This window comes from Rhinolophus hipposideros (assembly GCF_964194185.1).
Source record: "Rhinolophus hipposideros genome assembly, chromosome: 2".
Taxonomy (NCBI): Eukaryota; Metazoa; Chordata; class Mammalia; order Chiroptera; family Rhinolophidae; genus Rhinolophus; species Rhinolophus hipposideros.
Window position 1 is genome coordinate 80,600,212 of NC_138048.1, and position 24,846 is coordinate 80,625,057.

Sequence of the window (24,846 nt, forward strand, 5' to 3'; positions counted from 1 at the left end):
TTTCTGCATCAATCTATGATTTATCTAGAAAAATATGACCAAAAAAGAAAAAAAAAAGTATATGTCGGGGGAACTCATTACAACTAACTGTAATGTGTGATCTTGGTTTGAATCCTGGACCAGAAAATTTTTTCTTCTTTTTCCATAAAGGAAGTGGTTGGGAATATTGATGAAATTTAAATAACGTTTATAAATAACAATTTTGTATTGATTTTCCTGATTTAATAATTATACTGTGAAATTAAAATTATATTTTAATAATTTAATTATTATATAAGGGAATGAACTTAAAACATCTAGGGTAAAGAGGCATCATGCCTGCAACTTACTTTCAAAGAAAGAGTCCAGAGAAAGAGAGGATGTGAAAGCAAATGTGGTAAAATGGTAACATTTGGGACTGTGAGTGAAGGAATTTTTGTACTATTCTCTTAGTAAAAGCCTGAAATTGTTTCACAATAAAAATGTTTCTTAAAAGTTGGGGATTAAGAACAGAAAGATAGCAAGATTAATGTCCCCGAGGGTCTCTGAGCACTTAACAGCATTGCTGAACGCTACACATGGAAAGCAAAAACCATATTTTAAAAGAAAAGTCGAGGGCTTAGAATGCCTCAAATATTCGGCTAGGGAGGCCAGTACACAACTGCTCCCTAGAAGATACTCACTCTGACGGGTACACTGATGTTTGATTCAAGCTGCCGTCCCATATTAGCAGAATCAATGCTATCCTAGTGAGCGAATAACTCAGGCTAAGGCCATTAGAAATAGCAGGCACAGATCGGCAAAGATGAATTGAATTATTATGCTCAGTTAGCATGTGGGGCAAGCATGGTGCTTGTCATCTGTTGGTGGGATTTAGGTTAGTATAATCTAGTCTAATCTTTTTGAGAAGCAAGTCAAATAGGATGTATCATGTTTTAAATGTTCATACCCTTTGACTCAGCAATTCTACTTCTAGAAATTTAACCTAAGGAAATATTGGGGCAAGTGAACAAAGATGTTTATTCAAGGACATTTACTCTGTCACAGCAAAGAACGGGAGATATTATACGTCCACCAGTAGAATATATAACTATTGGTTTATCCATACAAGAGAATATTCGTCAGCCATCAAAAAGTATGAGATAGGGGCAGCCGGATGGCTCCATTGGTTAGAGCACGAGCTCTCAACAATAAGGTTGGCGGTTCAATTCCCGCATGCGATGATGGGCTGCTTCCCCTGCAACTAATGATTGAAAACAGCTACTGGACTTGGAGCTGAGCTGCGCCCTCCACAACTAGATTGAAGGACAATGACTTGGAGCAGATCAGCCCTGGAGAAACACACTGTTCCCCAATAAAATTTATTTTTTAAAATAAGCATGAGATAAATGACAGAGAGCAGTATCCCTAATATAGTGAATGAAAAATCTAGTATGTCAGACTACTATGTATAGTATGATCCTATGTACGAGTATATTTACATTACTTATTTACATTTAAAATAGAAATATGACACAGGCGATTTTTTTTTTAATTTCATTGGGGAATATTGGGGAACAGTGTGTTTCTCCAGGGCCCATCAGCTCCAAGTCGTTGTCCTTCAATCTAGTTGTGGAGGGCGCAGCTCAGCTCCAAGTCCAGTTGCCGTTTTCAATCTTTAGTTGCAGGGGGCACAGCCCACCATCCTGCGTGGGAATTGAACCAGCAACCTTGTTGTTGAGAGCTCACGCTCTAACCAACCGAGCCATCCAGCCGCCTCTCCAGTGGCTCAGCGGCAGCTCATTGTCTTCAATCTAGTTGTGGAGGGCGCAGCTCACTGGCTTGTGTGGGAATTGAACCAGCAACCCTGTTGTTCAGGGCCTGCTCTCTAACCAACTGAGCCACCCAGCTGCCCCACAGGCGATTTTCTCAAATATTGAAGGAACATATGCCAAAAAAGAAAAGTTGTCTGTAGGTGGTGACAATTAAGTTTACATGAACTTGTAACAACGATGTTGCTGTTTCTGATATCAGAGAGATTATTCATTATGAATTTGTACCAAATGGACAAACAGTTAACTAGGTTTACTATTTGGAAGTGCTAAAAGCTGTGTGAAAAAGTTAGACGACCTGAACTTTTCACCAACAATTCATGGCTCTTGCATCACGACAATGCACCAGCTCACACGGCACTGTCTGTGAGGGAGTTTTTAGCCAGTAAACAAATAACTGTATTGGAACACCCTCCCTACTCACCTGATCTGGCCCCCAATGACTTCTTTCTTTACCCAAAGTAAAAGGAAATGTTGAAAGGAAGACATTTTGATGACATTCAGGACATCAACGACGACAGCTCTGATGGCTATTCCAGAAAAGGAGTTCCAAAATTGCTTTGAAGGGTGGACTAGGCGCTGGTGTCAGTGCATAGCTTCCCAAGGGGAGTACTTCAAAGGTGACCATAGTGATATTCAGAAATGAGGCATGTAGCACTTTTTCTAGGATGCGTTCGTGAACTTAATTGTCCATACATTGCATTACCCATGGCAGACTACATAATTTGCAAGGCCTAGTACAAAATGAAAATATGAAGCCCCTCTTACAAAATTAAGAATTTGAAGATGACAGCAGAGTGTGAAATCAAGTGTGGGTCCCTTCTAAGTGCAGGGCCCTGTGCAACCACATAGGTTGCATGTCCATGAAGCTGGGCGTGTCTACGTACTACCCTATACACTGAGATGCGTGCTACACTATCCTGTATGTTACACAACCAAGTAAATGCTAGGATACACACTACACTAAGTGGGAGGGTATGGATAGGTGGATGGAAATATACATGTTGTCTATCCCCCACCCCCACACACGAAGTCTGTTATTTTGGGTAGTATAAGTGAAATACTTTGTGATAATTGCAACCCAAAGTGTGTTTAAAGTATTCCTAAAAGGATCGAGCACATTAAGAATGCTGATTAGAGATGTGCCAGTGTAACCTCTGGATCACTTCGCATGCCACAAGAGTGCCTCCAAGAGGACTGCCAGACTCAGTGAGGACGCAGACATGTGCCGCTCTCAACAGAGATTTCTGGGGCAAATTTTAACTGCTTTTAAAGATGTTTCATGATAATGACCATCAGGACGGATAAATCATAGGTAATTTTTCCCCTCCTTTTATGTGGCACGTAGAAGTATATAAGAAGAAAATAAGGATAAAAATTATAAACAGAAATTTCCTCTCTCTAGAACTTGAATAGCTGTTCTAGACCACCTAAGCATCAATAAATATTTTTCTACTGCTCTTAAATGGTTCTATGATATCCTTGAATATCCGAATATTACCAGTCATTACTTGACTTGATCTGTCTGTCTACAAGTTAAATGTTTCCTCGGTTGTTTCTATTTATAAGTAGAACTAAAAACCTGGGAAGTCTAATTTGGGATCTGCATGGTAGCTTATGTTCTGCCATGTAGAACATCAAGGTTTGATTAGGCAGATCTTAGGGTTGTAGCCAAAAGGCAAGAGAACAAGACATTCTAATATCTAATGGGCTCTAAATAAGATAGTCTTAACACTTATCAGGCTCTGATTCTTATTAGTTATGAGGACAGCAACTTTTAACAGGGCCTAACGAGTGTTGGGATAAGCACATAGGATTTTCAGCATTCAAATGAGTAAGGAAGAAATGAGAAAAACATTAAAAGATTTGTTGTTATTCTTTTGAAGTTCATCATAGGGTAATCAGTGGTGACTAAGTCTAAATGACACACCAGGAGCTATAGACCTTTGACTTCATAGGCATCTGGAAAATCTGTTAGAACTATTTGAGAAGTTCTCCAAGAGACTTCAGGGTTTTGTATAACATAGTGACAGAACTATAAATAGAAAGCTGATAAATCCTATGAGGCGTTGTGTATTTCAAGACTACTTTCTATGCCTTAAGTGTTCAATCTTGTATTTTTTTTAAAATTCATTTTTCAGAATTATATGTGTATACGTTGTACCATATGTCACATATAATCTATTCTCAGTAATAGGGACAAACGACTAATAAATACATCAGAGTTTTACTTATATGTGATTATCCAGGGAAGTCATCTGTCTTAGGACCTCAGTTCTGTCTTCATTAAAATTATTAAAATCACTCATATTCATCAGATTTAATTTTCATCACTCTCACTAGCTCTACTATTCTCCCATTTCAAAACAGGACCCATAATCCAGGTGTAAAATATTACTGAAGGGAAGCACCTATCATTTCCACAAATGCAAAAAAAAAAAAAAAAAAAGAGCTCTATTTAATGCATTTGTCTTTTGTTATCTCCATAGATACTTAATTGCTTCTACCTTAAATATTACAACTTTTTCTTTTAAAAGATATTATATGTACACATATGTTTGACATGAAGAACTTTCTAATGATATCGTCTAAAGACTGAACGTGCTATTATTCAAGAAATACTGAGTTCCTCAATAATGAATACGTTATAGTTGATGACAATTTTTCAAGTGCGAATTCAAGCACAAAATACGTGGTGGAACTAGGTGACATTTATGCTCTTTTCCAACTGAGACATCAGGGAATATGAAACATTTTATGGAGCAGAGGAGAAAGGAAAGGAGGCAAATGAGAGTGACACCATGAAGATATTCTATTTATTCAATACAATATGCCATTGATTGAACATGGAACACAGCAGAAAAGGATGAAGAATCAAAAACACAAAATTTTCAGCTCAAGAAATGAGGTAGAGTAGCACCATTAATAGCAATGTGAAAGAATTAGGAGTTAACAGGTTTTTCTTTTTTTTTCCATTGTTTTGATTGTGAAGGCATCCCCTCTGAACAGGGTCACTAAAAATAGAGAAGTTAACCCTGCATTTCTGTTTTGTTTGTCAATGTCAGAGATGGTTCCAGGAGATCAGCCCCGATGGGGCAGGAGACCCCACTCCTAGTGCATCTGTGAATGCATGGCCCAGAGGGAAAGGCTGGTAGAGGGAAACCAGAATGCCTGGCAAATGGGCTGGAGTTCAGGAGCAAAGGGAAAACAGTTAATGGAGACATGTTCTGCCTCTTTGGGAATTAACTCAGGAACTGGGACAGGCCTGAGCTTTCAAGGAGCTAAGGAAGGCAGTGGCAGAGGATATGAACTTTAAGCTAACAACACAGAACTCAGAACAGACTTCACAGAATGGAGCCAGTCTTTTAGGAGAATGTCATCAGAAAAATGGTACTTAAAAAAACCTCAAGAAAACAACTAGAGACAGAAAGGGACCCAGAAAAATATTGCAAAAATAAATCTATTCAGAAAGTAAAATGAAATTGGATATTATTGACCTGCAAATTCTGTCCTTGAAGCATACATTATTTGGTACATTTTTTTCGAGTAAAAGCTATATAAGCATTTTTTAATTTGCAGTACTTTGAAATTGTGCATGACATATCACCGTGTATCACTGTGATGCCTAATTATCTTTATTTTAGCTCTGTCCTTACCTTAGGCTGCAACCATCTTCTAAGAGATCAGATCTAGTAGTTCTTAATGTTGCAGGAACCAGTACCATCAACATCAAGTAAGCACTAGTTAGAAATTCAAATCTTCAGATGACATCCCAGAATTACTAAATCAGAAATTTTGGGGATGGAGTCCACAGTTTGGGTAGTTCAGTCTTGCAGGCAGACCTAATGCACTCTAAAGTTGAGAACTACTGCCTCAGGCATTGCATAACTGCACCTCTTTAGAGCCTGTTTAGGAAAAAACACTTCTGTTTTCTGTCTGTTCACAGCACTACTCTCTTGCTTCTAAATACCAGATGTGTACTGTAGTTTTTTCCCCACCAAACAATTCTGCACCCACCAGTTAGCTGTCCTACAATTTAACTCAGCTTTGATACTACAGGAGAGAGCGTCAGACCCCACAGGTTGAGGGCTCCTCACCCCACTTCAGACATCAATCACAAGTTCAGGTTGTCACCTGTGCTTTTGACTAACCAACTGTAAATTGGAGGTTCAATTCCTTGGGTTCAATTAATTTGCTCAACCAGCTCACAGAACTTGGAAAAAGTTTACTCACTGGGTTACGGGTTTATTATGAAAGGATAATAACACAGAAATAGCCAGATAGAAGGGATGCATGGGGCAAGGTAATGGAGAAAGGGGGCATTGAAGTTTAGGCTCACCACACTCAGCACCTCTGCGTGTCCACTAAATGGAAGCTCTCCAAACCTGTCCTTTTTGGGTTTTTATGGAGGCTTCATTATGAAGGCATGATTGATTAAATCATTGGCCATTGATTCAACCTCCAATCCCTTTCCCTTCCCCAGATGCCAGAGTGGGGGTAGGGCTAAAAGTTCTTACCCTCTAATTACATAGTTACTTCCCCTGGCAACCAGTCCCCCTATCCTTAGGGACTTTCCAAAAGTCATCACATTAACATAAACTCAGATGTAGTTGAAAGGGGTTTATTATGAATAACAAAGGACACCCAATTTCATTCTGGAACTATTTCAGAAGGTGAAAAAGAAAGATGCCCCTATAACTCAGGAAATCACAAAGGCTTTAGGTGTTACGTGCCAGGAACCCAAATATCTATTTCTTTCTATAAATCACAGTATCACTGAGGTCCAGCTGTGGTGTAGGCCAGGGAGACAACATGAGTGTTTTGTCTGTTCAGGCTGCTATAACAAAATACCATTAAAAATAAATACCATAAACCGGGTAGCTTATAAACAACAGAAATTTATTTCTCATAGTTCTACAGGCTGGGAAGTCTAAGATCAAAGCTGATTTGGTGCCTGGTAAGCACTCACTTCCTCATAGACTGCCATTTTCTCACTGTAACTTCATTTGGAAAAAGGATGAGGGAGCTCTCTGGGAACTCTTTTATAAGGGTACAGATCCCATTCATGAGGGCTCCACCTTCATGACCTAATTACCTCCCAAAGGCCCCACCTCCAAACACCGTCAATAGTAGGTAAAATATGAATCATATTGGGTGTGAGGTTACAACATATGAATTTGGCAGGGGTGGGGGGAAGATGGGACACAAACATTCAGCTCATAGCAATGGTCAACTAGAAATGGTGGAGGTTTGGCAGCTAGTCAGATCTGGAATCAAACTGGGGCTCCAGCACTTGTTAATTGTGTAAGGTCTCGAGCAAGTTGCTTTTCCTCTTTGAACCTCAGGTTCCTCACATAGAAAATGGAAATAATAATAACTACCTTGAAAGGTTACTATGAAAACTGAAATTTATGTACCTACAAGGTAATCAGGAGTACTGGCTCCGGTGTCAGGCCCAGTTCAAACACCAGCTCTGTTGCCTGTGTGATTTTGGGCAAATTACTAAACCTCTCTGTTCTTCAAATTTCTCATGTCAAGTGAGTAACAATATAATTGTTGTGAGGATTCAATGAGTTAATATATATCAATTGCTTAGAAGATTGCCTATCACATAATTGCTCAATAATTATTATCTGTAAAAAAAAATAATTATTATCTGTATAATAGTAGGTAAAGTATGAACTGGCCATGGAATTCTAAGTGTAGGGAACAATGTAATCTTTGTAACTTCATCACCTAACACAATTCCTGGTTCTCTGCTACATAATAGAAATACAAATAGTAACAAAGACAATGGATGTGCTCCTCCTGACTAAAGTTGTAAATCCAAATATTTTCCTCATGGAAATATTGCCGCATATTGTAACTAGGTTCTATGACATTCTTCTAAGTACCTTATAAATTAAATAAGGTCTAACCTGAAACATCTAGCCACTAGTTATGACCAAGTTCTTGTGCACATATTTCAAAGAACTAATCTGTAAACAAACTTTTGACATACTTACCCGTTTGTAAGTCACTATACTTGGTTGATGCTATGTAACACAGAATTTAATTGAGGAGGCTTAGTGATCTTTCCAGGCTCACCGATTTCAAGGTTCCAAATAGTGTTCTGTTACACTTAACAGTCTCAAAGTTCCCACTACTTCCCCACCCCACAAGTTCCTCAAATTGTTAGACCAAGGAAACCTTTTTTTTTTCCAAGGAACACTTATTAACATCTAGTTCTGGGGAACTCTCTGTTTGAGTACACTGCTCTAAGTCATATGATCACTCTCCTTGACTACTTGGCCTCTTAAGTTGCTCCTTCTGTGGTATTTATATTTTAAAAATTAAAAACGAAGAGGACATATTCTTTCATTTTCCAATAGTTTAGGCCCAAATAAAAACAAGTGAAAAAAGCTTTAGGAAATCTATGCATGTTTGCCTGGCAGCAATATAAATAGATACCAACCAATAATCAGTGATGTATACACATGAATTATAAGTTTTTCTCCAATTAATTAGTTAAAAGTAAGCTTAAAAAAACTAAGTTAAAGAAAAACCAAGTGGCTCATTTCTCTCCATCAAATTAATATTAACAGCTAGCCTTTCAAATCATCATCTTTTGCCATTCAGGGACTTCAGTCAAAATAGTTTTTTCCAGGCTCCTCAAGTCGTAAGTCAGAAACGTTTTCTCAATAAATAGGAATACATGAAATCCCCCAATACCTGATCAACCATAATTTCCTAAGAAAGTTAAGGTTCACTGTAGTAGTAAAGGTCCAATGTTTTTCTCTTAAAAAAAAGAACTAATTATAAAAAACATAAATTACATTTTAGTTAGGATTTAGCAACATGTAAAATTGCTTGTTTCAGGAAATAATACCTAGAGTTTTGCTCAAGAAATCACACAGAATTCCCCAAATAGTAACAGAAACTATGATTCATAGTTTAGAGAGATTCTACAATCTTCGATTTAATGTATCATGAGAATACTCTAAACTGCTTAAATGAAATAATTATCAATTATAATTCATTTTGAAATTACATTTGATCAACTAAAACCCTGTGTAAAGCTTCACAAATCCTCACAAATCTCTCTTGCAGAAGAAAGTTTCTTTATTCAGAAAGTGAGTCTAAGAGAATTTCATGACACATTGAAAGCAATTATCTCCATAATACTTAAGACTTTTCCTATACTGAAGTACTAACAAGGCAGGATATTAAGTTACCTACATTAAATATCCTCTTTGAAAACAGGTCTCATATATAAGCATACCTCCTTTTCACTTTCATCGCGTTTCACTTTATTTTGCTTCATAGGTGTTGCATTTTTTACAAATTGAAGGCAAGACACTCTACCAGAAAAAAAGATTACGACTTTCTTTATTGCGATTGGCTTCATTACAGTGATCTGGAACCAAATCCACAATATCTCCGAGGTATGCCTGTATAGGTTTTATAGTGTTTGGTTATAACTATATTTCATAACTATATTTCAACACAAAAAACATTTGTTAAATAGTCTATGTTAAAATAGACTATTGATGGTATTGATGTCTGCATTTTACTACTTTCTTAGTTCAGCAAGTTAAATTTATTAAAGCTCCTAACTACAGCTAGAGCTACCATATATTGCCAATTAGGTTACCAATCTGTATTTAGAGCTATTACCAACTGCTTTCCCCCTCTGATAAATTATTTATCTCCTATCTGGGAACAACTGGGCGCACAAATACTAAACATATAAACTGGATGGCGATGGACAGTGATCATTTCAAATGAAACATTTAGGCCAACAAACAGACCACCTAGCATTATAAATAAGGAAATTGTTCATTTTAGCAAAGTGTGTCACAACTACTTTTAAACATGTGGGGGGGCTTGCCCTAAAACCTATGTCTGATCTATTCCCTGAATCTTAATCCTGGAATGAACATGATACCAAATTAAGAATTTTTAGAAGGAACCCAATGTAAATTAGAAACAATAACAACTAAATCCACATTTTTAATCAAGAAGTGTTAGCTTGTTTTTAAACTTATGGAATATGCACCCAAAGTAGCTTGGATTCAGGTCCTGCATTTGTCAAACAGTCACTGAGAGCCAATAACGTTCCAGGTACTACTAGGTGCTGGGTATGTAGAGAATGAAAGAAACATGGTCCTTGACTTCAGAGAGCTTATTGTCTAGAGAGGAAGACAGACAGACATTAAACAAATAAAAACAAGACTGAAATTACAAGTTGTGGTTACTTCCTGTTTGTATTGCATCTTTCTCAGTGGGTAACTGTGATCACACCCTTCTTTTAGGAGTATTCTGCAGAGAATCTCCAGTGTTTAATCATCAGAGACAATCAGTGGTAGCTGGGAGACATGAAGACATACAATGGTAGATAATTTCATAATCTTTATCAATGATAGAGAGCTATCACGGAATTTATTCCAAAAAGTACAAAATATCCATCTATACATGCATTATAGGGTGGAAATTCACCAGTAATTTGTTGTCTTGAATTCTGCTCATGACAAAAATCCATGTTGATGGAAAAACAAATGTATTCCAAATTTTCAACTGAATTTTCTTATCCTAAACACATTTGGAAAAAAATCAGTGCACTAGTGTGCAATGTTATTTCAATTAAATGATGCTTCGGGTTATAAAGATTTATAATGAACTTCATCATTTAAATTTAAAAGCGACACTGAATTTACGTTTAAGTTAACCTTCAGCATGTATTATTTCCAGGTACAGCTTCTGTTTGCCTAGGCAGCTCAAAGTATACAAAATATTGAGGACTTTAAAGGTATTATTCCCATGTTAAACGTTTAATCTCTGCATATTGTTCTAGTCAAAAATATACCAGTAAAAAAAAACAAACAAAAAATACCAAAAAAAAAAAACAAAAACAAAAATATACCAGTAAGGAAGTGGGAGGGACGGAGAGGAGGAGTAAAAGTTCCCAAAGGAGTTTGAATCAGGGACTTCTTCCCCAACCTCACCAAATTTAAACACATCCAAAGCTTCTACACACACACACACACACACACACACACACACACACACACTTTTTTTCAGACCTCAGTTGCTGCTGACTACTTCATGTTTTTCCTGCACATCTGAGGTGCTATTACATATACTTTTAAACAATTTCCTTCTCCCTTTTCCTGAAATATCTGAATGCGTTCTTTTGTAGCTGGTCTTATTTCTGCCTCTGGCACTAGTATTTCTGGTAAAGATGTTTATCCTTGGAATTCCTTTCCTTTCTCACAGAGTTACAATACTACTACTTGGCTGTGTCAGGTGCCACGGCCCCCGCCTTACAGAATTTAGGACTTTGTGGCCAAGCAGCGTCTTCAACTTTCTAGGACGACACGCCTAGGAGGTGATACCTTCACAAGATCCTCAGCGCTTCCCAAGTTCCTACCTGTTGCGGGGACTTGGTCAGAAGGGTTGAATCAGATTTGTCTAATGCGTCCTTTTCCTCTTCCACCCATGGTTCCCTCCCGCTTTCCGCCGAGCCTCCGGAACGCGTCAGCCCCGCCAGTCCAGGCCCCAGAGCCCGGCCAGGGGACGGCAGGGACTCCCCGCCGTGGAAACAGAGCTAGGTGGGCACCAGGGGGTGTCCCGACCCGGGATGGAGCCGAGGCGCAGCTCCCACTTCCTTTAGCAAAGACGGCGGAGCGCGCAAGTAACGCCTGGGGGACAGGGCGCACTAGAGAAGAAAAGAACCTAGTTTAGGCTTCCATCCACCACCCCAGGTGTCGGGGCGGCGCCTACAACCGGAGTAAACCAAGTCGTTCCCTGCCTTCTCTTTCCCCTTCCCACCTCCCCTCCAATCTAATTCTTTCGCTTCCTCCCCGGAGCTCCGGAGGCACGTGGGCCCTGCCGGCCCCGCTCCGTCTCCGCCGCGGCCAACTCTTCCCAGCCTTCCGGGTCCCTAACCCCTTCCTCTCCGCGTCGCTCGCTTTCCCTTTTCGTTCGCTCTTCCGCCCCCGCTCTCCATCATCCTTTCTGATTGGTCGAGCTTGGTTGGCCAATCGGCGAGCTGGGATGGCGGTGGTGGGCGTGGCCACGGCACCGGGGCCCTCAGACCGAGGCTGCCTCCCCCTCTTAGCCGGCAGCACATTCCGCCGCTGTTGCCGCCGCCCGGCCCCGCGGTTGTCTTTGCTGGAGCTGCCGTCGCGCTCGGGTTAGGGCGGGGGGTGGGACGGGCGGGGAGAGGAGAAGGCCGCGGCAGAGGCAGGTGAGAGGAGGCAGGAAGCGGCGGCGCGGCGAGCGTAGCAGCTCAGGCGGCGGCCCGGTTCCTGGGAGTGTCGGTGCGGCGTGGTGGTTGGGGCGGATCCCGCGGGGCCCGGGCGGGGGAAGGAATCACCGGCCCGGCCATGGCGGACAACGAGAAACTGGACAACCAACGGCTCAAGAATTTCAAGAACAAAGGCCGCGACTTGGAGGTAAACTCGCGGGCGCTGGAGGGCTGGGGGGCCGTGAACCTCGGGCGGATCTCCGCCGGGACCTGGAGTGTGGGGAGTCGGGGCGGGAGCCGCCGCCGGGCCGCGGGGGAATGGCGCTGGGGGCCGGCCCGGCCGTGACGCCTCTGCTAAGGCTCCGGGAAGTTTGTGTCGGGCCTGGTCCGCCTCGGCCGGGGAGCGAGGTTCCGGGGTACGGCCCGCGCGGCCTAGCCTGCTCGGCGGAGCCGGTCCGGCGCCGGTGCGAGGGGCTGGGCGGCGCGGCGGAGAGGCCGGGCGCGGCGAGTGCGGAGGAAGCGAGTGTGCGGCGCGCTGCCCGGCCCCGCGGCGGCCCCTTCCCCGGCCGCGGCGGCGAGGCCGGCCCTGGCTCCGGCACCGGCGTCTGGCGCCGCGGGAAGGAGTGCGGTGGGAGGTGGGCAGGGGCGAGCGTGCGGCGACCGAGTGGGGCTCGGAACTTCCTTAGCGAGGCCCGAGGCGTCTCTACTTAAAGGCATTTTTTCTGGTCTTCCCGACCCCCACTTTACCCTGCCTCCCCCCAATATCCAAACTACAGGAGTCAACTTCTCCGTTGAAAAAAACACCCCCGGCGTGAGAGGCCGTCCTGGTGATGCTAACAGTGCCTTCCTGCGGCCTGTGTTTTACTGTGGATATAGCTGATTGAAGATGTGGCTCACGGTGTGCCCTCTTCCAGGCAGAGGATGCCCCTTATTTCAGCTTGTTCACAAATCTCTTTACCCCCTTCTGAGAGACCACCAGCTGCATTCTTACATATAAAGTCCAAAGGGTTATACAAAGCTGTCATCCTGTAGTCTACAGTATCCTTTCCCTCCACCTGCTGGTGGTGGTAGTGGGGGATGGGGTGGGCTATGGAACGGCACCATCGCGTTTTGTTTTAAACGGGTGGAAACAACCTTCATTACCTTATATACAGCTTCTCCGGAGGTGCTTAGGCTACATAAGGTGTGTGGGTAAACACACGCACACCCCACAGATTTTTTGATGGAAGACTTCTTCCCTTCAGTTTTAAGAGTCTACGTAAATAGAGTTTTTTTTTTAAATCTATTTTGCATCTGAATCAAGAGTTTAGCTTTTAAGAGAAAGTGGTCAAGTATTTTTTATGTTGTCTTTCTGTGCTTTTTTTTATACAGAGATCCTCAAATTCCCATCACTTGTTTCTGAACTTTGAGCATTTGCTTGACTTAGATAGTAATATTTTGGGGGCAGCCCACAAAGCCATTTAATCTCTAAGGTAGTTGGTGCTGTCTTAGTGGGTTTCATAGTTTGAGAGACTATTAAGTGCCTGGGACTGGGCTGTTAACTCTCAGACTGTTTTAAGGTTAATACGAGGCATTAACCTTGTGATCCCCTCTTTTTTTAATGAAAAAAATTTAACGTCTTTATTGAGACAACTCACATGCTTTAGAAATCACCATTTAAATGTACGATTTATGATTTTCTGTAAATTTACCTAGTTGTGTAATGATGTGACAAAAATTTTTTACTAATATGAATATTTAAAATGAGAAAAAAATCACAAATGACAAAATTTTAAAGTATAAATACCACAAAGTTACAAAATCCAGAAAAGTAGCAACTAGGTGCTTGACAAATCCTTCCAATCCTTTCCTGCCTCCATTTCTAGCTACATTTTTTTTAAATAGCTTCATTAAGATGTAATTTTCATACCATATAATTCACCCGCTTAAAGTGGCTTTTGATATTTTCACACAGTCGTGCAGCCATCAGTACAGTCAATCTTAGAACATTTTCATCATCCTGAAAAGAAACCCAAACTCATTAGCAGTCACTCTCCATTTCCTAATCACTCTTTGTTTAGATTTGCCCATTGTGGACATTTCATGTAACTGGAGTTATACAATATGTGACCTTTCGTGACTGATTTCTTTTAGGTAGCATCATGTTTTTTAAGGTTCATACATGTAAGAAGATTGGATCAGGCCTCCATTCCCTTTTATGGTCGAATAATAATCCACTGTATGGCTGTCCCACATTTTGTTTATCCATTCATCAGTTGATAAACATTTGCATCGTTTCTGCCTTTTAGATATTATGCACAGTGCTGCTAGGAACATTCATATACACATTTTTGCATGTACCTATGTTTTCATTTCTCTTTGGTTGTATACCTAGGAGTGGAATTACTGGGTCACGTGGTAACTTTATGTGTAACCATTTGTGGGATTGCCAAACTGTTTTCTAAAGTGATCCATATTTTTTAAATTGAGGTTCCCCTTTCCTTTGTATCTCTTACTTTAGTCAAAATAAGATTAAATGCTGACTTTATATTAGAACAATATTATGATATGTGATTTAAAAAAAATAAGTATAAATACACATTAGACAGGTGTTTTTTGTTTTTTGAGAAGCTCATAGAGCCTTATGAGCATTGTTGGCCCACTTTGATAATCCTTTGTGTACATTAGGAATAGAAATATTTTCACTTTTCCACAGAAGCAAATGACAGGTGACTCTAATGGAAAGTCATACTTTCTCCTGACTTGTGACTTACTCAAAGTCTCACATGCCTGTAATGAGATGGAAACATCTTTTATTATCCTTAGAGAACACTAGAATAGCCTATTTTGTTATTAATTACATGTATATCTGTGTCCCTCAAGACACTTATTATGCCCATTCTCCTCCCACTCCCAAATATGGTTACTATGTTATACTACAACAAATTCTAATAAAATACTGCTTTTTTATTTGGTTGTGATGACATCGGTTTGATTTGGAGATCTTTGGAAAGACATATGGACTGGTGCTTTCTAATGAATTTTAGCTAATTCATTATTTCCAAAATTGCAACATGTAATCAATGTAAAAAATGAATGTAATGTTTTATATTTTTTACATACTATGTCTTAAAAATCTGGTTTGCATATTTCAGTTTGGACTAGCTACATTTTATGTACTTAATAGCTACAGGTGACTAGTGGCTACTTACTAGACAGCACAGATACAGAGGATAGCGTATAGAGTGAGCATTTTTTTCATTTGCTCTAGCATTGTTTGATTCAAAATTATGAAGTGTACAAAGTCCTAGAATTTAGTTTAATGTGATCTCTAACATGGTGACCTTGGGAGAATCAGATTTATGCCTTTTTCCTCTGTTAAAACTAGAGATACTCTACATCTGCTTCATGAGTGTTGTGTAGATTCATGTTAGGAAGCTGCCTAGCAATTCTCTTGAGTGTTTTATCACCTTCCACTTTTTTGCTTGGTGGAGGAAAGAGATTGAATAGGATTCAGTGTAACTTTTTCTTTTACTCCTATTTGCGATTGGCTGTTTGTTTTTCTTTGCTCATATGTAACTTAAATTGAACTTACAATTAATGGGGAATTTTTTTTTTTAATGGGGAAAGTTTTTAATGTAGTGATATGTCATTGCTCCAATTTGATATTAATTCCTATCTTTCATTCTATCATTCTGGCTATTCCAAAATGTGGTCATGCTAACTTCTTGAAAGACAGAAGCATCAAAGAATGCATATGTCGGTATCCATTTAAAATAATTTACAGGAAGTGTCAGATGATACTTAGTGCTTGGTTTCTTTCATGCAGTGTGGTAGACGATCATCATTATTCGTCTGAAAATAGTAACCGTAAAGAGGGTACACGCAATGCAGCACAGGAAAAGGAAGTGACCAAACTTCAAATAAAAAAATTTGTCAGAATAAAGCAAGTGAAGCTCATCTAGTTTATGTTTTAAAATTAGAGGGGAAATTTTTTAGTAGACTTTCTAATAAACCTGCATAATTTTTATAAAAGTTCTGAGAGTATCCAGGTTTGAACAGAATGTAAGTTATGTTAGAGGAGTAATTAGATCTTATGTAAACACATCTTTTAGGGAAAAAAACTTACCCTGAAAATAAAAGAATATTAAAATACTACATAAATGGAAACTTGTTATTTTCCACATAACATAAAATATCAACTCAGCTTTAACTTTAAAAAAAAAGTTGCTTTGTTGGCAAGAGTTAAATTGATCAGCTGTTAAAAGTGATCAGCTTTTTTGTTGTTTAGAAATGGCTTTGGTGGTTTGTTAAACTGTACAGACTAAAAAGCATTGTTAAGCTATTAAGTCTTGTTAACTTTTAGAGACTGACCTCTCTCATCACAAATCTTGGAACATATTTACTATACTTAAAATAACTGCTGTCTAATTTTTCATATAATAGTCCAAGCATGTGACCATATGAAATATCTGATAGAAATATAGTTGGGAATTAACAGTTTTTGTGCTTCTGGCCAGCTTTCCTGATTTACAAGATAACCAAATTCAGAATTGATTCTTTGGTAATTTTCTTAGAGATGTTAAGATGTCTTTGTTTTCCATAGTCAAATGAATATATAAGATTGGGAAGAGTTGTAGGAGTGATTTAGCTTTAAAAGAATGAAACTACTTTAGATGAAATGTGTAGGTGGTTTTTAAACATTGATCCCTAATACCTGATAGTCGTGTGAGTCCTTAAAATATTTTTAAATGTTTACTGGAGCAGCATTCATCTACGGAAGGCCTATAATCATTGAGAGCTTGTTGTCAAATCTAATCTCAAATGATGATTTTGGACTCACTGGTTTAATTTTGGAACAGAGGAGAAGTAGGGTTGAAGGGAACTAACTTTTTGAGGACCTCCTGTATGTGCTTTTAATTGTATTCTCATTTTCTTCTTACAGAAGAAAACTCTACAGTTAAGGGACTTAATAGCATAACGTTCAAGGGAATGATTTTAACTCAGGTGTGTCAAAGTAAAGTCTGTACTGTATATATTGTGTCATATTACTTTCCTTTAACTTCTTTCAGCCTTAATACAGATCTCAAAGTTGACTATAAGGTTATATGTAAAAGCACCTAGCCCAGTCCATAGGGTAATGGGTACTCACTGTTTCCGTTTTTTTTTTCTTTCCCTTAGATTTTTTAGAAATTATGTATCATTTGTGGGCTTTAAACTCCATGTACTATACTTTCCACTTAGGTTTACTGAAAGACAGGGCTGGGGAAGACTCCCTTTTTCTACAGTTAATATGAGAATATTTATATTGCACCTACAAAATAAGGACAACACTATATACTTGCTTATATTGGCCTTATTTCAGAAGTTTTCAAAGCTTTGGGACTCAAGGCCTGTTGATGCTGTTAAAAATTAAGGACCCTCAAAGAGGGTGGTTTGTGGGTTTCTACCAATATTTACCATTTTAGAAATTTAAAACTAAGACTTTTTAAAATATTAACTCATTAAAATAACAATAAAGCTATTTTATATACACATAAATTTCTAATGAAAAATGACTTATTTTCCAAAACCAAAAATATTTGGGGAGAAGAATGGCCATGTTTACCTTTGTTTTTCAGGTCTTTTTAATTGGCTCCAGTGAAGAGTGCTGGATTCTTATCTATTCTGAATTCAATCTTTTTTGATATGCTGTTTTGGTTGAAGTATATGAAGACTATCCAACTTCACACGTAGGCAGTTGAAAAGGGGAGGAATGTTTTAATAGCCTTTTCAGATAATTATAGAAATTATTCTTTGATACTATAACTCCACAGATAGTCGTTTCTTAAAGATTAGTGGCAATGTGGGATCTGAAGCTGCATCAGTGGACTTTGAAATACTCTGTTACATTGAAATTCATTGGTCTGTGTGTACCCAACTTAAAATGTATCTTTTACCCATGCCTGATTTTGTAACATCATATATTGGTCATTTGGAAAATATTAGCTTACTGAGTTATGTAGATCTTCCAAATGCTGACACATTTTAACATACAGTGAAAATTCACAATTAGTGTCGCCACATAGTTCATGAGAGAAATCTTAAATATTGGGAAACTTTCAAGCTCACAATGGTGGGTACAAGTTTTCTGAAATTCTTATTTTCACTTGAAAGCTCAAATTTTATCATTAGCGGGAAATACTGTGTTTTTTTTCTTGAAGCCATAAACTCACTTTGCTCATTTTTGTGAAAACATCTGCCAGACACTTTTCCGAATACCATGATTTGTCTCTCAGTCATTCTTTCAAGTAAAAGTGATGTTCCATGAAAAAAGTGGCTAGTGCAGTTCACAACTCACACAAACACACAAATATACTTTTTCCTTGAGACAGTAATCCTACTGCAGAAGTGGGTGTGCTGCAAAAGTGGTTTATGTGTAATTCCTATTTTATGACAAAATTTTAGGAAGAAAAGGCCGGTTTTTCATCAAGGACCTTCTTTAAGTGAGCTTGCTTTTTTCTTTTTTTTAATTGAAACACAGTATCTCCTAATGCAGCTTAGTGACAGTGCCTTGATTCATGCTAAAGCACCAGTTTTGCCCACTGCATTGTATTGTAATGAAAATGTTACCACCATAAGGAAGTAGTAGTAGTAATATTATGGAAATAGTTTTGACCTTGTCGACCCTCTGAAAGGGTCTCAGTGTCCCCATGGGGCACACTGACCACACTTTGAGAGCCACTGTCTTTGTTTAGTATTGTTGCTTCTGTTAAAAGTGACTGTCACTTTTAATTAATAAAGGCTCTTAAAAGGCTTTATACTACCACAGTACTACGGACTCACATTTTGAATTTGAACCCTGGTTTGTCCATCTAATAGTTGTGGAAGTTAACCTAATCTCTGAACCATTTAAATGCTTAACAGTTCCTGGCATATAGCACATACAGAATGAAAGGAGACTCTTATTTCTACCAACTTGCTTTATCATACATTACATCCAGGTAACCCCCTGTGTTCCCTGTCAGAATAACGTTTTTTGGCAATTCCTTTTGTACCAATGTGCAACATAATTAAATCACATCCCATGATTTGGGGAAGGCTACCTTTTCCCTTCATTAGCACTCACGTGATAGCCTACTTTCTCCTGTGTGCTTCAACCAGATTGTTTGAAAATTACTAGTTTCTGACTTCATTTTTCTAATCCTGTGTTTTAAGTAGGTTAGTAAATATTTTATGTAGATTTTATAACTGTTTTGCCACAAGATTGTAGATTTAACCAGAAAATAGCTCTAATTCACACTATTCTGAGTACCCATAATGAAAGTGACTTAAGGTCATAGACATTTGCTGGCAATACAAGATTAGCTTGATTATTTAAAATGCTAAACTTTTTTCTATTACTGTTTATTTACTATTAGAACAAAATTTGATAAGCTGTCACTTTTACTCTAAATTTACATTCAACTGAAAAATTGCATTTTCAATAATGGTTGCATTTTGGCAAGCCTGGAATTTCATTAAGTTTTTATGAATGAAAGTCTTAAGATAATGTGGTGTTTCATAATTTGGTGATAGAATATGATATGCTTTCTAATATTAAAATATATCTATCTCAGTTTCCTGTTCTTCAGTGTAAACTTTAGTTGCCCAGTATCTACTCTTAATATTGTTTTAGTTTTTATAGCATGTTTGTGGTTCCTTAAAGTAGGTGTTACATAAATTTGTTTAGTTATGGGAGTTGTATCCTGAAAGCCCTACAAGTAGTCTCTAATTGGTTGCATTAAATGATCCGATCATGTTTACCACTCATCCTGCCTACTTACCCTTCACCTCATTAGCCACTTTCCCTAGCTGTTGCCAGCCCAGAAACACAAGCAAAGATTTGTATTTAAGATTTTCAAATAATTGTTATATCATTCTTGGTTCTTTAGTAAGTATGAAACCCAGTGTTTTCTGTCTTTCTTTAGAATAGTGGCTTTAAGGATACCATAAACTCTCTTTCCCGAATGTTGATATGGAAAGTTAGGTCTGATAGTTTTAAGCTGATTATATATGTGTGTATGTAAGTATATATATATAGGTATGTGTATAAATAAATATATATATATATATATATACACATATATGGTTACGTTTTAGAGAACAGAACTGCCAGCTTGAATTAGTTTAAGTATAATGGGGGAATCTGGCTCTTATAACCTGCTCAGTCCAGGACCACAGCAGGCATTAATTATGAGAGGACTACTGAAAGCCTAGGGAGGAGTCTGATTGATCAAGATTTGATCGCATGCGTATTTATACCTGAATTAATCACTGTGGGCAGAGGAATATGGTTCTGTGATCGGCTAGCACGAGATTATGTGCTGTGTGTCTGGTTGTCTGTGTGTGCACACACGTGTTGTAGATTGAGAAGGGTGTTGGTACCTCCACTTAAACCAAGTTTGCCAAAAGAATGTGGAGTCTCTTAGAGTAAGAAGAAAGAAAGAAAAAGCCTTTTGAAGGCAAAATTATAAAGCACCACCATCCAGTACAGATGTAGAATGGTTCCTTATTTTGCCTTTTAATATTATATGGAGGTGTTCATTGTATTACAGATATATCTGTAGAATTGAGTTCATTATTGATCAGCTTTTTTCTCAAACATTTTATTTCACAGTATTCATATTTTTCCTCTTAATGTCATAATTTTTCCCTTTTCCCCAGCTTTAAAACAGTATTGCCTTTAAGTGATGAAAAAGCTTACTTAGGACTAATAAACAAATAAAAGTATGATCAACATCATTAATCATTAGGTAGCTCAATGTAGCTCAAAACCATGAGGTACCACTTCATACCTGCCAGCATATCTGTAAACCAAAAGAGACGCAGTAAAAGTGTTGGTGAGGATATGGAGAGAGTAGAATCCTCATAATGACCTATGGGAATGTCAAATGGTGCAGCCACTTTGGAATACACTTTGACATAAACACAAAAAGTTTAACAGTGAACATGTGACCCAGCAGTTCAACTCCTACATACAGAATTGAAAAGAGAATTGAAATTTTCTGCACAAAAACTTGCACATGAATGTTCATAGTAGCCTTATCCATAATAGCCAAAACATGGAAACAACCCAAATGTCCAGCAACTGATGAATGGATATACAAATTGTAGTACATCTACATAATGGAATATTTTTCTGCCATAAAAAAGAATGAAGTACTGCCACATGCTACAACATGGATGAATCTTGAAAACATTATGCTACCCTAAAGAAGCCACTTACAAAAGATCACATATTCTATAATTCCATTTATATGTAATGTCCAGGATAGGCAAATCCAGAGATGGAAAGTACATGAGTGGTTGTCAGGCCTGGGACAAGGGGGGAAATGGAGAATGACTGTTAATGAGTGTGGGGCTTTTTGTGATGAAGAAAGTCATCTGGAATTAGATAGTGGTGATTGACGCACTTTTTGAATGTACTTAACAACTACAGAACTGTACATTTTAAATGGGTGAATTGTATGGTGTGAATTATATCTCAATAAAGCAGTATGTTTAAAAAAAAAAACCTGCAAAGCATAATTAAGCGAAATAAGTAGAGACTGTGACAACTTTCCACTACCAAAGCGTCCTGGCAGCTCTTTTTTATTGACTTCTCTGTCTACCCTTCCCTGTATTGAATTCATTTGTTCAGCGTCTGTATCCGAGATTCTGTTGTAAGCAATGAATAACATAGGACTAAATTCCTATTCTCATGCGGTTTACATGCTGACAGGTCAGTTTCTCAGATCCCTTCTCTGAACTAACCCTGTGGAGATATTCAACCGCTGTGAGCTAGTGGGGTGGGTCCCTTTCTTTCCTAAACTCAAATTTGCAGTAAATAATACACCTCAAATTTGAAGGAAAAGGACATCCTAAATGTTTGGTGTCCATAACTCTTCCCTTGAGATTTGTGGAAAAACTTGGTTTTTTGAAGACCTAGAATTGCATCTGATTAGCTATATGCCATTAGGAAAGCTTAATAATTATATTGGCTTCAATTTCTGTAAAATTAAAATCCCACCATAGTGGGTACTTGCTTTGATGAAGCTTTTAAGAATGCAAGGAACACCCTTACTCAGACTAGATCAGATGAGGGTGGGGTGTTAAGAAAATGAAGGAACCACTTCTCACATTATACAAGATAACTTCAGGTAGGAGTGTGTCCTCATGGTTGGAATTCATGGATCTTCACTGTACTGTTCTGTCAGTTACTAGCTACTGTTTTATTTTTCTAAATATTGTCTTAGTCTTTGTGTTAAATTACTGAGAGAATTTGATTGAGCTAATACAGTCAGCCCAAACTGGAATGTGATGGATTGTTTTTACTGTGGACCTTTTTCTGGATTGGGTTTCCCCTTCACCCTCACCACCAGTCACCTGTGGTTTATGGGGGGTCACATGATAAGGAACATCCTTTGCCTAACTCTGCAGCAGCATCCCTAGAAAGAGAAGTTTCTCTTTGACAAAGTTGTAAGTATTACATTATTTAGTTACTATCCATTCTTTTCTGTTACTTTTTACTCACTGTTAACTGGGGGAAATCATTATTACCTCATTATTTTCTCATCTGCACAGTGGTTGCCTGATTGCTTATATTGCTCTTTTCTAATTCATAAAATAACCAGCATGATTCTTTTTTTAAAAAAGAAGTAAATTAAATCACCGTTCTCTGCTTCAGTAGCTTCCTGCCATATTTAGCTTTCAAACTCCTTACTGAGATCTTCAGGGCCTTGCCAAATCTGGTTCCTGTCTATTAATCTACTTCTCTCTCTAAATTTATTATCTCCCTTATCCTTTCCCTCATCTTCTTTTAATTCCTCTAACTCTACTACATCGATAGCCCTCTCCTCTTCAGGTCCTTCGTACATGTTGCTCTGACTGTCAGAATGCCCTCCCTCCCTCCTTTACTTTCATCCTCTTTCTTTCATCTGTCTGGTTATTTTCTCATCTTTTGAATCCTCAGTATCATTTACTTAAGCCATCCCTGAACAAGCTAATTAAAACCCCCTGTTGTTTTCCTTAAGAACACTGATCATAATTTGTTAGTGTATTTACTTGATGTTAATTTCTCCATCAGACTAAGTTCCCTGAGACTGGACCTTGTCTATTTTGTGTATGTTAGTGGCACTGAAGTAAATACTTGAGGGAGTTAAATGAAACTTTAAAAAAAAAAAATCAGAGTGTACTCTGATTACAATTAGTGAGTAAATCAAATTTTCTAAGTTAATTTTTTTCTTTTGAAATGGTAATGGTATGGTAATTGTAGAAATTTTTTAGAAAAATGCAAAAAGTAAAATAATATGCCATAATCTTACTGCTTTTAATCTTTTGGAATGTTTCCTTTTCCTTTTTATGTTTTTTCTAATGTTTGAACTTAATTTGGGTTCTCATGAGAATAGCTCATAGTCAATTACAGCAGTTTCTCAGCCGTGGCACTATTGACATTTTGGATCAGATAATTCCTTGGGAAGCTGTACTGTACATTGCAGGATATTTAGTAGCATTCCTTGCCTCTGCCCATTAGATGCCAGTAGCACCCCCCACACACATACACACACCCAGTTGTAACAACCAAAATTATCTCCAGAAATTGCCAAATGTCCCCTGAGTGGCAAAATCACCCCAGGTGAGAACCACTAAGGTGCAAAAGAAATACTTCATTGCTAAAAAAAAATGCTAAACATCACCTGTGCCTTCAACAAGTTGTACTCTTGCTGGTGAAGGTTTTTGCCTTGATGTTGATGAAAATGCAGTAATATGGGCTATGCCCCTACCTGACCAGGTTGATTCTTAACCTTTTTAGTTCCTAATTCCCCCATCTATATCACTTCGCCTTAGATTCTTCTCCCACTTCAAGCAAGTGAACCCATCGCACCTTCACCATTCAGTTCTGCTTTTCTATCTTTGCTTTTATTGGGCCCCTCCTGGAAAAACTTTCTAGCCTTCGCTTTACCTTGCCATTTCTTATTTCCAGCTTGAACTTAAACATCCAGGCTTCGGTTAGGTTTTCCTTCATCACACCAACTCATAATTGATTATTCCTTTCATTGAACTTTTAGAGTGTTTTTGTACTCACATTTTGACGTTTTTTCATGAAAGATAATATTTTTACTTGTGTGTTTTATAGAGAAAAGAGTATTGCAAAAAGATATGTATGACTTATACACTAACAAATCACATAATCTAGACTAAATGGATAAACTCCTAGACACACATAACCTACCAAGATTGAATCATGAAGACATGGAAAATCTGAACAGCTTTCTAATTAGTAAGGAGATTGAATCAATGATCAAAAATCTCCCAACAAAGAAAAACCCAGGACCAGATAGATGCCTTCACTGGTGAATTCTACCAAACATTTAGAGTTAACACCAATCCCCCTCACAATCTTCCAAAAAACTAAAGACAAGGCAACACTTCCACACTCATCCTACGAAGCCAGCATTACCCTGGTACTAAGGCCAGACAAAGACACTACACAAGAAAACTGCAGACCAATATCCCTGATGAATAGTGTTGTAAACATTATCAAGAAAATACTAGCAAACTGAATTTAACAGCATAGTAAAAGGATTATACACCATGACCAAGTGGGATTTATTTCTGGAATATTAGGGTGGTTCAACATATGAAAATTAATCAATGTAATGTACCACAATAACAACAAAGGACAAAAACACCTGATCTCAATTAATATAGAAAAAGCATTTGACAAAATTCAGCCTTTAATGATAAAAACACTCAACAAACTAAGAATAGAAGGAAACTACCTCAACATAATAAAAACCAAATATGAAAAGCCCCAGCAGACATCAGACTCGGGAGTGAAAGACTGAA

At 38.3% G+C, this 24,846-nt stretch overlaps 2 protein-coding genes across 2 annotated transcripts in view; one reads left to right on the forward strand and one right to left on the reverse strand.

Annotated features, from left to right (window-relative positions):
• Positions 1–11,688, reverse strand: part of ARL14 (ARF like GTPase 14) — a 76,693-nt gene extending 65,005 nt beyond the window's left edge. The window contains exon 1 of the transcript XR_013991914.1: positions 11,200–11,688. The gene's annotated coding sequence lies outside the window, so the exon portion shown is untranslated. The remainder of the gene's footprint in view (positions 1–11,199) is intronic.
• Positions 11,689–11,846: 158 nt separating this feature from the next.
• The window catches only part of KPNA4 (karyopherin subunit alpha 4), a 57,142-nt gene continuing 44,142 nt past the window's right edge, over positions 11,847–24,846 (forward strand). Inside the window, exon 1 of the mRNA XM_081028546.1 lies at positions 11,847–12,226. Coding sequence (XP_080884672.1) covers positions 12,158–12,226 — 69 coding nt within the window. The 5' untranslated portion in view covers positions 11,847–12,157. The remainder of the gene's footprint in view (positions 12,227–24,846) is intronic.